Below are 16164 nucleotides of genomic sequence, written 5' to 3'. Positions count from 1 at the left end.
TAAAGTGTTTAGTAGGAAACAACTTTTCCAGCGTTATCATGTCATCAAATTTAATTTAGACAGATGGCAATGTTGTCATTAGCTAGCAAAGTTCGTCAAAAATAGCTAGCAATGCTAACGTTAGCTAACTAAAATCCGGTGGCCTCCCCTCAATCTTTGCTAGCTAGCTAACGTTATACTGCATCTAAAGTCCATCTGCCGACGTCAAAGTGATGACAAATGGTTTTCCTACAAATTATTTGCCTCATTTTTTTTTTAATGTCATTGTATTTCCAAAGCAACTGTAATGCACTTTTGATGAAATCTCCATCAGCGCTCATTCCACGATGCATTGAGTACAACGCTCAGTCGGGCATCAATCCAAAATGAACGTTCAAAACAATATTGTGACGAAACACGCAACACCATGAATAGAAGCGTGGTGTAGATTACTGACCACTAAAACCAGAGCCTGGAACACACATGGAATATTACTCTGCTTCACTATTGGTTCAGTGAAATAGCTATATATTCAGTTTGAGGTTCCAGGCTACTAAACTCTTCTAAAGCATGTCAAACCTATTGTCGTGAACTTTAGGGCAAGCAGCTTTCATGAGAACAACTTTGGCTGTTTGTGGGAATCTGTACTGTGGAGTTAGAAACCCTGTGAAGTTAAGGAAATAACCTAATGGATGTCATGTTTGGAGAGGAAGGAGCAGAGGGCCCGTTTGTTTTGTCTAGAATCCACCCTGAATAATGTTCTGCTTCACTAGTGAGACAATAGTGAAATTGAGCGCTATTCAGGGTGGATTCCAAGCTGGTAATTGTGCAACTCACTTCAGATTTTCAGGAATTACCAGAAAAGTCTGAAGGGAATCATGTCCAATCTATGTATTTGGCATTCAGAAGCTATATCAGTGGTTGAAATCAGGGTCAGATAATCCTGACAAAAATGATAAGTGTATGATTGATGTTATCTTCGTAATAACTTTTAGTTTCAGAGATAAAGTGTGTGGGAATCTATACCATTCAGTCATAGAGAGAAACCATCATGTCTAAAAGTGCCAAATGATCATGAGTTTACTGTACACATCAAAACATTATCTTTAATATTGTATAAAAATAAAAGCATAATTATTACCATAATTTAATCTATATGATCAGCAATTAAACATAACATGAGTGCACCATTGTCATTTAAATGCTAAAGTTGACATTTTGGTAAAGAATGTGGTCATATAATTATCTGTGACGCTTAAAGGTCCAATGCAGACGTTTTTATCTTAATATCAAATCATTTCTGGGTAACAATTAAGTGCCTTACTTGTGTAAGGTACTTATTCCAACATCATAGTGTGTAAATATATATATAAAGCACAGGAAAAATCACATTTTTGACTGCACTGGGCCTTTAATTGTCAAACGCAATATACCTAAGGATGGATTTGAAAGCTAAGGAATGGAAAATAAATTATTGTCTGGAAACAATTATTATTTTGGTAGTAAGATTCATTTACTGATGAAATGCCATGCCATTTCAGAGCCAGGGTAGATCACACAGTAACTGATAAGAGCGAGCTTTGGCATGGAACAACATTGGACCACACGGTCGGCCATGACAGTTCTCTGTGAACAAAGTAGATCTATAGGGTGGCCTACAGCATGGCTGTCAAACTCAATTCCTGGAGGGCCGCGTGTCGGCTGGTTTTTGTTATTGGCTTCCAATACAGTGTGTATAATGGCCATGCCCATAGCGTAAAGACCTTTTGATCTGTAGTACCAGACAGGCCCAATCGTTCCCTCACCTTACATACACTGATGTTTCAATGGATGATCAACATGCTATCAGAGGTATACCGTATGGCAGAGGGGCAGCTTCTAGTGTGCTAATGAGAAAAAAGCCAACCACCAATGGAATATAACAGTCTTTAGAATAATACCCTTTGTATAACAGCACATAGTTTTCAAAAATAAAATAATCGTAATTCAAAAATATCCTAGTAAAGTCACAAAGACAAGTGCTAATCATTTCGACAATGTACCTTTTGCATTTTAATAGAAACACCATGGACGATTCAAGGACCATAGACTACCTACCCATCTAGCACATACTAGTAAGAGGTCAGAGTGTAGGTATATACTACATAATCAATATCAGGCAATCTGATTGGACAGAGCTGCAGTATCAGAGAGTTTGATTGGACAGAGGCAGGTTGCTCACAACAACGTTTTCAGAAGCAGAGCTGCTCACGAACGACAGGAAGTAGTAGTAGAAGAAGAAGAGGAGGAGGAGGAAGAGGAGGAGGAGGAAGAGAAGAAAAGATAGATTACATTCAGAGACAAAATCACCTGTCCACACCTCCATCTCTCTCTCTGTAAGGAGACTCAATCAATCAGCCAATAGCAGTGCAGGCTGTCCATACATGTCCACAAAGACTAAGCCCACAAGGACATCTACCCTCCAATCGTCACCCAGACATCCACTTCCTCATTAGTCACATGACCTCACAGTCACCAGGTAAGATAGGTCCTTCCCGCTAGGGGGGAAATTCAATTCCACTTCCTGGAAAAAAACCTAGCGCATCCAGTGAAAACTTCCTGGTCCTTGTTCATTGGCCGGTGTCGGCGGAGAGGCGGGTTTGGAAGAGGCTTAAGGCGTGGTGCACAAACTCGTACTGCTCCCCTGTCTGGATCAGCCCGCCTCTGAAAAGACACACAGAGACGAGGCAGCCGTTAGAATCACAGCACAAACAACAGTATGGACCAGGAACAGTGTTAGCATGCTAGTAACATACTATGAAATACAAGTGGGTGGGAAATGATTTTAATAAACTAAACCTTCCATCCAGTTGTGGCCATGTTACTGTCTGAAAATAAAAAAATGAAAAATAATGAATCCATCTCAAACTGTAACTGAAAAACCTCTCTCTTATTTTAGTGTTGCGTTGGCTGCTGAACATTTGGAACATTAATTACCAATGTTCTAACTCTGTCTCATATTACAGTAGGCATTTATGATTCTCTCTAGCTCATTTAATAGTGTGGTAATTAGTCACGATAAGGGGTCATTTAAACTCTTACTCACTCATCTAAAATGGTACAGCGGCACTTTGCTTCAGTACATTTTGTTCAATGATTAACTAAGCTCAACCAATGCAACATTATGAAGTCCATGATACCCTGTTGAGCTACAGGCTACTGCATAATTCTAATGGATGATTGCTTTATCTTGGTACAGACAGGATGTGGGAGACATTTCAGCTTAAACCCTGTTCAAGCTCAGGCGATGAGTGTGTGTGTGTGTGTGTGTTTGAAAGAGGTAGGAACATTATCACGTTCTGTCCCCCTCTTGTAAGAAAAACACAGTTTCTCATGTACAAGTTTCTTAGCATGATTTATGTCACACCCACCTATATCCCTACTAACCCAGCCACATCCATCCTGACTGTCTGTCTGACTGTCCTAACCCAGCCACATCCATCCTGACTGTCTGTCTGACTGTCCTAACCCAGCCACATCCATCCTGACTGTCTGTCTGACTGTCCTAACCCAGCCATATCCATCCTGACTGTCTGTCTGACTGTCCTAACCCAGCCACATCCATCCTGACTGTCTGTCTGACTGTCCTAACCCAGCCACATCCATCCTGACTGTCTGTCTGACTGTCCTAACCCAGCCACATCAATCCTGACTGTCTGTCTGACTGTCCTAACCCAGCCACATCCATCCTGACTGTCTGTCTGACTGTCCTAACCCAGCCACATCCATCCTGACTGTCTGTCTGACTGTCCTAACCCAGCCACATCCATCCTGACTGTCTGTCTGACTGTCCTAACCCAGCCACATCAATCCTGACTGTCTGTCTGACTGTCCTAACCCAGCCACATCCATCCTGACTGTCTGACTGTCCTAACCCAGCCACATCCATCCTGACTGTCTGTCTGACTGTCCTAACCCAGCCACATCCATCCTGACTGTCTGTCTGATTGTCCTAACCCAGCCAAATCCATCCTGACTGTCTGACTGTCCTAACCCAGCCACATCCATCCTTACTGTCTGTCTGACTGTCCTAACCCAGCCACATCCATCCTGACTGTCTGTCTGACTGTTCTAACCCAGCCACATCCATCCTGACTGTCTGTCTGACTGTCCTAACCCAGCCACATCCATCCTGACTGTCTGACTGTCCTAACCCAGCCACATCCATCCTGACTGTCTGTCTGACTGTCCTAACCCAGCCACATCCATCCTGACTGTCTGTCTGACTGTCCTAACCCAGCCACATCCATCCTGACTGTCTGTCTGACTGTCCTAACCCAGCCACATCCATCCTGTCTGTCTGACTGTCCTAACCCAGCCACATCCATCCTGACTGTCTGTCTGACTGTCCTAACCCAGCCACATCCATCCTGACTGTCTGTCTGACTGTCCTAACCCAGCCTCATCCATCCTGACTGTCTGTCTGACTGTCCTAACCCAGCCTCATCCATCCTGACTGTCTGTCTGACTGTCCTAACCCAGCCTCATCCATCCTGTCTGTCTGTCTGGCTGTCCTAACCCAGCCACATCCATCCTGACTGTCTGTCTGACTGTCCTAACCCAGCCTCATCCATCCTGACTGTCTGTCTGACTGTCCTAACCCAGCCACATCCATCCTGTCTGTCTGACTGTCCTAACCCAGCCACATCCATCCATCCTGTCTGTCTGACTGTCCTAACCCAGCCACATCCATCCTGTCTGTCTGTCTGGCTGTCCTAACCCAGCCACATCCATCCTGACTGTCTGACTGTCCTAACCCAGCCACATCCATCCTGACTGTCTGTCTGACTGTCCTACCCCAGCCACATCCATCCTGACTGTCTGACTGTCCTAACCCAGCCACATCCATCCATCCTGTCTGTCTGACTGTCCTAACCCAGCCACATCCATCCATCCTGTCTGTCTGACTGTCCTAACCCAGCCACATCCATCCTGTCTGTCTGACTGTCCTAACCCAGCCACATCCATCCATCCTGTCTGTCTGACTGTCCTAACCCAGCCACATCCATCCTGTCTGTCTGACTGTCCTAACCCAGCCACATCCATCCTGACTGTCTGTCTGACTGTCCTAACCCAGCCACATCCATCCTGACTGTCTGTCTGACTGTCCTAACCCAGCCACATCCATCCTGACTGTCTGTCTGACTGTCCTAACCCAGCCACATCCATCCTGTCTGTCTGACTGTCCTAACCCAGCCACATCCATCCTGACTGTCTGTCTGACTGTCCTAACACAGCCACATCCATCCTGACTGTCTGTCTGACTGTCCTAACCCAGCCACATCCATCCTGACTGTCTGTCTGACTGTCTGTAATCACTAATGGTCATTAGAGCAACACAAACACAGTAGCATCCAAGCAGGCATGAGGACATGGCTTTATCATCACCAGGTGGTGTATTCACCTTTCTGCTGTAAACATATTGTACTACATTGGATCTATTCCACATACTGTGTAATACACCAAGTGTTGGTAACTCACCTGTCCGCTCGGAGCTGACACACAATCCCCAGCACATCCACCACTCCCTCCAGCTCCAACTGACGACAGCCTATCGTCGTGGCGATGAAGCAGCCCGTTCGGCCAATCCCTGCGCTGCAGTGTACGATGACGGGTCCCTGCGATGGGGAGCCCGTCCTGTCCTTCTCCACGTCTCTCATCAGCTGGAGCAGGGGCTGGGCGCTGTCTGGGGTCTTATGGTCCGGCCATGATGTGTACCAGTAGTGCTTCACCACACGACTCTGGGCCCCTTGCTGAGAAAGAGACAAAAACACACAGAGTATGAGCTAGAGTAAGATCAACAGTAAGATCAAAGAAAAAAAAAAGTAAGAGAAAGAGAAAGAGAAAGAGAAATATCAAAATCAAGATCAAGATCAAGAGTAAGATTAAAATCAAAATCAAAATCAAGAGTAATATCAAGATCAAGAGTAAGATCAAGATCAAAATCAAGAGCAAGATTGTGGTTTCAGTCTAGTTTAAAGTAACTGTCCAGTGTTTACATATTTCTATAGAATATGACCTATAATCAATGACAATGTGATTGAAATAGTTTTCCTTCCAAAAATGTTTAATAAAGTATGTTATAAAGCGGCTTTTCTGTGTTGGAATGGTGTGGGCGTACCCCAACAACAGAATAGTGTGGGTATACACTACCGGTCAAAAGTTTTAAAACACATACTCATTCAAGGGATTTACTTTATTTTTTACTATTTTCTACATTGTAGAATAATAGTGAAGACATCAAATCTATGGAATAACACATATGGAATCATGTAGTAACCAAAAAAGTGTTAAACAAATCAAAATATATTTTATATTTGAGATTCTTCAAATAGCCACCCTTTGCTTTGATGACAGCTTTGCACACTCTTGGCATCCTCTCAACCAGCTTCATGAGGTAGTCACCTGGAATGCATTTCAATTAACAGGTGTGCCTTGTTAAAAGTTAATTTGTGGAATTTCTTTCCTTAATGCGTTTGAGACAATCAGTTGCGTTGTGACAAGGTAGGGGGTGTATACAGAAGATAGCCCTATTTGGTAAAAGACCAAGTCCATATTATGTCAAGAACAGCTCAAAGAAGCAAAGAGAAACGACAGTCCATCATACTTTAAGACATGAAGGTCAGTCAATACGGAACATTTCAAGAACTTTAAACGTTTCTTTAAGTGAGGTCGTAAAAACCATCAAGCGCTATGATGAAACTGGCTCTCATGAGGACCGCCACAGGAATGGAAGACCCAGAGTTACCTCTGCTGCAGAGGATACGTTCATTGGAGTTACCAGCCTCAGAAATTGCAGCCCAAATAAATGCTTCACAGCGTTCAAGTGACAGACACATCTCAACATCAACTGTTCAGAGGAGACTGCGCGAATCAGGCCTTCATGGTCGAATTGCTGCAAAGAAACCACTACTAAAGGACACCAGTAAGAAGAAGAGACTTACTTGGGCCAAGAAACACGAGCAATGGACATTAGACCGGTGGAAATTTGTCCTTTGGTCTAGAGTCCAAATTGGAGATTTTTGGTTCCAACCGCCGTGTCTTTGTGAGACGCAGTGTGGGTGAACGGATGATCTCTGCATGTGTATTTCCCACTGTAAAGCATGGAGGAGGAGGTGTTATGGTGTTGGGGTGCTTTGCTGGTGTCACTGTCTGTGATTTATTTAGAATTCAAGGCACACTTAACCAGCAAGGCTACCACAGCATTCTGCAGCGATACGCCATCCCATCTGGTTTGGGCTTAGTGGGACTATCATTCATTATTCAACAGGACAATGACCCAACACACCTCCAGGCTGTGTAAGGGCTATTTTACCAAGAAAGAGAGTGATGGAGTGCTGCATCAGATGACCTGGCCTCCACAATCCCCCGACCTCAACCAAATTGAGATGGTTTGGGATGAGTCGGACCACAGAGTGAAGGAAAAGCAGCCAACAAGCGCTCAGCATATGTGGGAACTCCTTCAAGACTGTTGGAATAGAGAATGCCAAGAGTGTGCAAAGCTGTCATCAAGGCAAGGCAAGGGGTGGCTATTTGAAGAATCTCAAATATAAAATTAGTTGAACACTTTTTTGGTTACTACATGATTCCATATGTGTTATTTCATAGTTTTGATGTCTTCACTATTATTCCACAATGTAGAAAATAGTAAAAAGAAAGAAAAATCCTTGAATTAGTAGGTGTTCTAAATCTAGTGTATACCGGTCATAAATAAATATGAATGCGAGTAGATCGCTGATTGGCCAGTTCATCCTCCTCAGTAGGATGACATCATACTCTATGAGGAAATAGCAAAGCATTTTGAAACGGTTTGTTTGAGATCCAAGTTTGAGGTGAGATTTCTGAAGTGTTTTATTTTCTCCAATTCATGCTTTGGCCACAAATACGAGTAGGCCTATAAGATGAGTCAAACAACATTATTTGGGTATGAGTTAACAGGACATTAAAAAAGATTTTCCACTGGAGAGTTAAGTGTGTAGTAAATAGATGGAAACCCACTGCAATCATGGTCCAGTATGGTATTATGAAGATTCCATCACTACACCATAAGGTACCTTCAGGGTGAGAGTCCGGCAGGTGTAGTTGTCACACTCTCTCACGCTGTTGATGAGCACCTCCACCTTGCCATAGAAACCACGCCTCTCCGGCCAGTACAGGACACATTTCTGGAACAGGCAACATCATTAAATCACTACGCATGTTATCATACCACCAATCCTTTATTGATCCAGTGAATGACCTAACACAAGATAAACAGGATTATGTCATGTATCCTTGTCAAATGTACATGTGTAGATTCATTACATATGTGTTTATACCTATTCGTTACCGTGTTCGTGTGTTCTGTGTTAGGATTGAATTTGTTAGTTTTTTCCCCACCCGAGAATAAATCACTTTTCTCCCGGGGTAACCCGGTATTTCCCACCAAAACCAGAAATGTCATTCTAAAGCACATAATGCATAGAAATAAATGACATATATTTAATTTGAGTAGAGCTTTGATCAGCATGAAAATCCAAGCCTGATGCTACCTGAACCTGATGAGCCATTCATGGCTGGAGGAGATGGCTGCCATTTTATAGGCTCCTAACCAATTGTGCTATTGTCTGTGTTTTTTCGCGTTATTTGTAACTTATTTTGTACATAATGTTTCTGCCACTGTCTCTTATGACCGAAAAGAGCTTCTGGATATCAGGACAGAGATTACTCACCTCGGAAGCAAAGGATTTTCTTCAGACACCCGACAAAGCCCAAATCCCTGTCATTCGCATGAGAAAGAGAAGTAGGTCGGGGTGCCTTGTAAGGATCCGACGGTGGGTAATCTGCCTCTACCATCAGTCCTATTTGCCAATATAGCAGAGATTACTCACCTCGGAAGCAAAGGATTTTCTTCATTGGATAACAGAATAGACGAACTACGATCATGGATATCCTACCAACGGGACATTAAAAACTGTAATATCTTATGTTTCACCGAGTCGTGGCCGAACGACGACATGGATAACATACAGCTGCCGGGATATACGCTGCATCGGCAAGATAGAACAGCTGCCTCCGGTAAGACAAAGGGTGGCGGTCTGTGTATATTTGTAAACAACAGCAGGTGCACAAAATCTAATATTAAGGAAGTCTCAAAGTTTTGCTCGCCTGAGGTAGAGTATCTCATGATAAGCTGTAGACCACACTATTTACCAAGACAGTTTTCATCTATATTTTCGTAGCTGTCTATTTACCACCACAAACCGATGCTGGCACTAAGACCGCACTCAATGAGCTGTATAAGGCCATAAGCAAAGAGGAAAAAAACTCTAGACCACCTTTACTCCACACACAGAGACACGTACAAAGCTCTCCCTCGCCCTCCATTTGGCAAATCTGACCATAACTCTATCCTCCTGATTCCTGATTATAAGCAAAAACTAAAGCAGGAAGCACCAGTGACTCGGTCAGAAGTGGTCAGATGATGCAGATGCTAAGCTACAGGACTGTTTTGCTATTAGAGACTGGAATATGTTCAGGGATTCTTCTGATGGCATTGAGAAGTACACCACATCAGTCACTGGCTTCATCAATAAGTGCATACCCCAACCAGAAGTCATGGATTACAGGCAACATCTGTGCTGAGCTAAAGGGTAGAGCTGCCGCTTTCAAGGAGCGGGACACTAACCTGGACGCTTATAAGAAATCCCGCTATGCCCTCCGACGAACCATCAAACAGGCAAAGCGTCAATACAGGACTAAGATTGAATCGTACTACACCGGTTCCGACGCTCGTCGGATGTGGCTGGGCTTGCAAACTATTATGGAATACAAACGGCAGCAGAGCCGTGAGCTGCCCAGTGACACGAGCCGACCAGACGAGCTAAATTACTTCTATGCTCGCTTCGAGGCAAGCAACACTGAAGCATGCATGAGAGGATCAGCTGTTCTGAACGACTGTGTGATCACGCTCTCCGTAGTCAATGTGAGTAAGACCTTTAAACAGGTCAACATTCACAAGGCCGCAGGGCCAGACGGATTACCAGGATGTGTACTCTGAACATGCGCTGACTAAATGGCAAGTGTCTTCACTGACATTTTCAACCTGTCTCTGACTGAGTCTGTAATACCAACACATTTCAAGCAGACCACCATAGTCCCTGTGCCAAAGAACACTAAGGTAACCAGCCTAAATGACTACCGACCCGTAGCACTCACGTCTGTAGCCATGAAGTGCTTTGAAAGGCTGGTCATGGCTCACATCAACACCATTATCCCAGAAACCCTAGACTCACTCCAATTTGCATACCGCCCCAACAGATCCACAGATGATGCAATCTCTATTGCACTCCACAATGCCCCTTCCCACCTGAACAAGAGGAACACCTACGTGAGAATGCTGTTAATTGACTACAGCTCAGCGTTCAACACCATAGTGCCCTCAAAGCTCATCACTAAGCTAAGGACCCTGGGACTAAACATCTCCCTCTGCAACTGGATCCTGGACTTCCTGACGGGCAGCCACCAGGTGGTAAGGGTAGGTAACAACACATCTGCCACGTTGATCCTCAACACGGGGGCCCCTCAGGGATGAGTGCTCAGTCCCCTCTTGTACTCCCTGTTCACCCATGACTGCATGGCCAGGCACGATTCCAACACTATCATTAAGTTTGCAGATGACACAACAGTGGTAGGCCTGATCACCGACAACGATGAGACAGCCTATAGGGAGGAGGTCAGAGACCTGGCCGTGTGGTGCCAGGATAACAACCTCTCCCTCAATGTGATCAAGACAAAGGAGATGATTGTGGACTACAGGAAAAAGAGGACTGAGCACGCCCCCATTCTCATCAACAAGGCTGTAGTGGAACAGGTTGAGAGCTTCAATTTCCTTGGTGTCCACATCACCAACGAACTATCATGGTCCAAACACACCAAGACAGTCGTGAAGAGGGCACGACAAAGCCTATTTCCACTCAGGAGACTGAAAATATTTGCATGGGTCCTCAGATACTCAAAATGTTCTACAGCTGCACCATTGAGAGCATCCTGACTGGTTGCGTCACTGCCTAGTATGGCAACTGCTCGGCCTCCGACCGCAAGGCACTACAGAGGGTAGTGCGTACGGCCCAGTACATCACTGGGGCCAAGCTTCCTGCCATCCAGGACCGCTATACCAGGCGGTGTCAGAGAAACGCCCTAAAAATGGTCAAAGACTCCAGCCACCCTACTCATAGACTGTTCTCGCTGCTACCGCACGGCAAGCGGTACCGGAGCGCCAAGTCTAGGTTCAAAAGGCTTCTTAACAGCTTCTACCCCCAAGCCATAATACTCCTGAACCGCTACTCAAATGGCTACCCGGACTATTTGCATTTTTTAGTGATCTATTTTTTAAACACCTAATTTTCTTAAAACTGCTATTTTGGTTAAGGGCTTGTAAGTAAGCATTTCACTGTAAGGTCTACAACTACCCTGTTGTATTCGGCGCATGTGACAAATAAAATGTGATTTGATTTGATTTGATTGAATACATTTTATGAAGATTAGCTGACTGCTTGTTGTCTGGAAACAGCTCTGTCTCAGCTGTCATGAGCAACTTACTCCGCTGGTATCAGTCAGTGGGGTTTAAACTTGGTCGTTCTAAGAAATACTGCATTGAATTTTTTAGCTGAAAGAGGTAGGCTAGGACATATATTATATATATATATATCAATCTTGAACAGCATTATCTATTTTGAATGCATTTTCAATGGAACTGATAGAGAGAGAGAAAGAATGCTTGCGTACGCACTGTTCTATAGCAATATTATTCAAGTGATAGGCTGTTTTAAAACTCTGCAGCTGCAATTTAAAAGAATAATCTTTACAATAAAAGACAGTAACCCCGTGCGAGGAGCAGGCACGGGCCGTACCGTGCTGGGAACACGCACCACTGGTCTGGTGCGAGGAGCAGGCACAACCCGTCCTGGCTGGACGCTCACTTTAGCCAGGCAAGTGTGGGGCGCTGGCACAGGACGCACTGGGCTGTGAAGGCGCACTGGCGACACAGTGCGTATAACCGGCGCAGGATATACTGGACCGAGGAGGCGTACTGGAGACCAGGAGCGTTGAGCCGACACAACCCATCCTGGCTGAATGCTCACCTTCGCACAGCAAGTGCGAGGCGCTGGCACAGGACGCACTGGGCTGTGAGGGCGCACTGGTGACACAGTGCGTATCTCCGCATAACATGCTTCCTGAACGGTCACACGCTCCTTAAAGCGAGTGCGGGTAGTTGGCTCTGGTCTGAAACCTGGCTCCACGTGGTCGTGAACTACGAAGTCGCCGTTGATCCTCCCTCGCTGCCTCCGTCTGCTCACATGGAAGGCGATCCCTTCCTGCCTGGGTCTCCTCCTTCGCCCAGGGTCCCTTTCCGGCCAATATCTCCTCCCATGTCCAGAATGTCTTCCCCACCTGTGTCCAGCATGTCTGCTCCTCCTGGCCACGCTGCTTGGTCCGTTGGAGGTGGGATCTTCTGTCACGAACTTTGAGTGAAGGATCGGACCAAGGTGCAGCGTGGTATGCGAACATATTAGTTTAATAACTGAACACACACAAAACAACAAAATACAAACAAACGTAAAGTTCTGCAGGCTACACAGCTACTAACCAGAAACAAGATCCCACAAACTAAGGTGGGAAAAAGGCTGCCTAAGTATGATCCCCAATCAGAGACAACGATCGACAGCTGCCTCTGATTGGGAACCACACCCGGCCAACAAAGAAATAGAAAACCTAGAATGGACACCCAAATCACACCCTGACCTAACCAACTAGAGAATAAAAGGGATCTCCAAGGTCAGGGCGTGACATATTCATATAAATAATTTATTATAATTGACTGATTTCTCGCTGTTATTTATCCTGGGGAAAAGAGAGTGGGTTTGGGTGGGAAATCTCGGTAACCCGGTTCCCGCTATTCAACCCTAGTGTGTGTGAATGTGTGCATGCGTATGTGCACGTGCGTGTGTGTGTGCGTGTGTGTGCGTGTGCATGTGTGTGAATGCATGTGTGTGCGTGTGTGAATGTGTGCGTGTGTGTGTGTGTGTGTCTGCGTATTTGTGTGTGTGTCACCCGTACCTCGTTCTTCTCCCTGAGCTTGGTGATCATGACGATGACAGGACAGTCTTCCTGCCAGGCCATCTGCCAGAAATCATTCACTGTGTTGATCATGGGACCTTGGGTGGCAATGTAAGCCTTCTCATCGCCTAGGTAACCCTACAGGGACAGAGAGAGGTAGGGAGGGAGGGAGAGAGAGAGAGGTAGGGAGAGAGAGAGAGAGAGAGAGAGGAGGGGAGAGAGAGAGGGAGGGAGAGAGGACCATTAGCAGACTGATACACAGGAATCCTGGACTGGCCCAATTATTTATTTTTTTAAACCATCACTAGACTGGGGACTAGTTTGTTAAGGCATAATGAATGGAAAGGTTGTTTAGAGAGCAGACCAATTCGTTAGATGTTAATATTTCTGTCTGAATGTGTGTTGCTATGACCCATGTCAGTCCCAGGAGACTCACTGGAACGCTGATTACCGCTAGCTACTGTCCAGGGAGGATAAACCACGGCAGGTCTGATTAGACTCAGTGGAACGCTGATTACCGCTAGCTACTGTCCAGGGAGGATAAACCACGGCAGGTCTGATTAGCCTCAGTGGAACGCTGATTACCGCTAGCTACTGTCCAGGGAGGATAAACCACGGCAGGTCTGATTAGACTCAGTGGAACGCTGATTACCGCTAGCTACTGTCCAGGGAGGATAAACCACGGCAGGTCTGATTAGCCTCAGTGGAACGCTGATTACCGCTAGCTACTGTCCAGGGAGGATAAACCACGGCAGGTCTGATTAGACTCAGTGGAACGCTGATTACCGCTAGCTACTGTCCAGGGAGGATAAACCACGGCAGGTCTGATTAGACTCAGTGGAACGCTGATTACCGCTAGCTACTGTCCAGGGAGGATAAACCACGGCAGGTCTGATTAGACTCAGTGGAACGCTGATTACCGCTAGCTACTGTCCAGGGAGGATAAACCACGGCAGGTCTGATTAGACTCAGTGGAACGCTGATTACCGCTAGCTACTGTCCAGGGAGGATAAACCACGGCAGGTCTGATTAGACTCAGTGGAACGCTGATTACCGCTAGCTACTGTCCAGGGAGGATAAACCACGGCAGGTCTGATTAGACTCAGTGGAACGCTGATTACCGCTAGCTACTGTCCAGGGAGGATAAACCACGGCAGGTCTGATTAGACTCAGTGGAACGCTGATTACCGCTAGCTACTGTCCAGGGAGGATAAACCACGGCAGGTCTGATTAGACTCAGTGGAACGCTGATTACCGCTAGCTACTGTCCAGGGAGGATAAACCACGGCAGGTCTGATTAGACTCAGTGGAACGCTGATTACCGCTAGCTACTGTCCAGGGAGGATAAACCACGGCAGGTCTGATTAGACTCAGTGGAACGCTGATTACCGCTAGCTACTGTCCAGGGAGGATAAATCACGGCAGGTCTGATTAGCCTCTACGGTGTGAAAAAGAAAACGAGCGATATGTCCCATCTGGCACCCTATTCCCTATATAGTGCACTACTTTTGACCAGAGTGTAGTGCACTAAATAGGGAATAGGGTGCCATTTTGGACGGCCTAATAGTTGAGCTTCCTGCGGTGACTACAGGGGAAGTGACCCTATTGTATCTGCAGCCCAACGGGCCATTGGAGAGTGAGTTCACTAGTTCCTCTGGCTCCGCCTCTCTCCTTCTCCCTCTGTTCTCTCCATAGACTTACATGGAAACATCCGAAACAATGTCCTCCATCCCCCCTGGCCTCACTGCTGCGCTTTTCTTTCCCAAGATGTATGAACCTGATAAGACCTGAAGTTGTTTGCTTAAAAGGGAACAATAACTTTAAACAAACCAAGTCTTATGTCACTCCACTCGGTTCAACAACAGTGGGATATGACTTCATGTAATATGAAATATGACTGCATAAGCTACACTAAAGATGATCAGTTAGAATCAAGTGTGTGATGGGGTAATCGAACTGCAACGTTTAATGAGTTCAATCTCTAATCTGTTTTAATCTGACTTTGCATACCTGTACGGCCAACTGAAAGCTTTTTACCTGTTCATTATGAGAGTGCTATGATGTTTCACATAGTTTCCAACCACTTCTTTTTTGTTGGGTTCACAATTCAATGTGTTCACGAACAGAACAGTCCCAGTGGGCTCATATACCTGGTGGAGGCTGTAATAACTTACCCTGTCATTTGCATTGATGTGTGTGTGTGTATGTGTGTGTGTGTGTGTGTGTGTGTGTGTGTGTGTGTGTATGCATGTGTGTGTGTGTGCTTGCGTGTGTGGGTGTGTTGTGTTCGCGTGCATATGTGTGTGCATGCGTATGTGTCTGTGTATGTCTGTGTGTCTGTGTCTGTAAGTGTGTGTGTCTGTGTACTTGTGTTCGTGCCTGTGTATGCGTATGAGTGTGTGTGTGTGTGTGTGTGTGTGTGTGTGTGTGTGTCTGTGTGTGTGTGTGTGTGTGTGTGTGTGTGTGTGTGTGTGTGTGTGTGTGTCTGTGTGTGTGTGTGCGTATGAGTATCTGTGTATGTGTGTGTGTGTGTGTGTGTCTGTGTGTGTGTGTGTGTCTGTGTGTGTGTGTGAGTGTGTGTGTGTGTGTGTGTGTGTGTGTGTGTGTGTGTGTGTGTGTGTGTGTGTATGTGTGTGTGTGTGTGTGTGTGTGTGTGTGTGTGTGTGTGTGTGTGTGTGTGTGTGTGTGTGTGTGTGTGTAACTTACCCTAACGTAGTTGGCGTTGATGTAGCTGCTGAGAGGGTCGAAGGAGCTCTTGGTCCGCAGGATCACTCTGGAATGTGGATCTAAAGGAGACAATAGATCTGTTAGTGACTGGAGGGTTCAAGCTATTGGAATCAGATAGATCTGTTAGTGACTGGAGGGTTCCAGCTATTGGAATCAGATAGATCTGTTAGTGACTGGAGGGTTCCAGCTATTGGAATCAGATAGATCTGTTAGTGACTGGAGGGTTCCAGCTATTGGAATCAGATAGATCTGTTAGTGACTGGGGGTTCCAGCTATTGGAATCAGATAGATCTGTTAGTGACTGGGGGTTCCAGCTATTGG

The 16164-nt window shown here is 45.6% G+C and overlaps 1 protein-coding gene across 1 annotated transcript; it reads right to left on the bottom strand.

The window, feature by feature from the left end:
• Window positions 1-2004: 2004 nt before the first annotated feature.
• On the bottom strand, window positions 2005-15902 carry LOC311120383 (receptor-type tyrosine-protein phosphatase R-like; the record flags this gene model as incomplete). Its single annotated transcript, XM_084194990.1, has 5 exons — window positions 2005-2682; window positions 5500-5771; window positions 8073-8183; window positions 13117-13254; window positions 15823-15902. Coding segments are annotated over 5 exons (695 nt in total), but the record flags the coding sequence as incomplete, so codon positions are not given.
• Window positions 15903-16164: the final 262 nt, after the last annotated feature.

This window comes from Coregonus lavaretus (assembly GCF_964263955.1).
Source record: "Coregonus lavaretus genome assembly, contig: HAP1_SCAFFOLD_8255, whole genome shotgun sequence".
Lineage (NCBI taxonomy): Eukaryota > Metazoa > Chordata > Actinopteri > Salmoniformes > Salmonidae > Coregonus > Coregonus lavaretus.
This window is presented reverse-complemented; position numbering and strand designations above follow the sequence as displayed.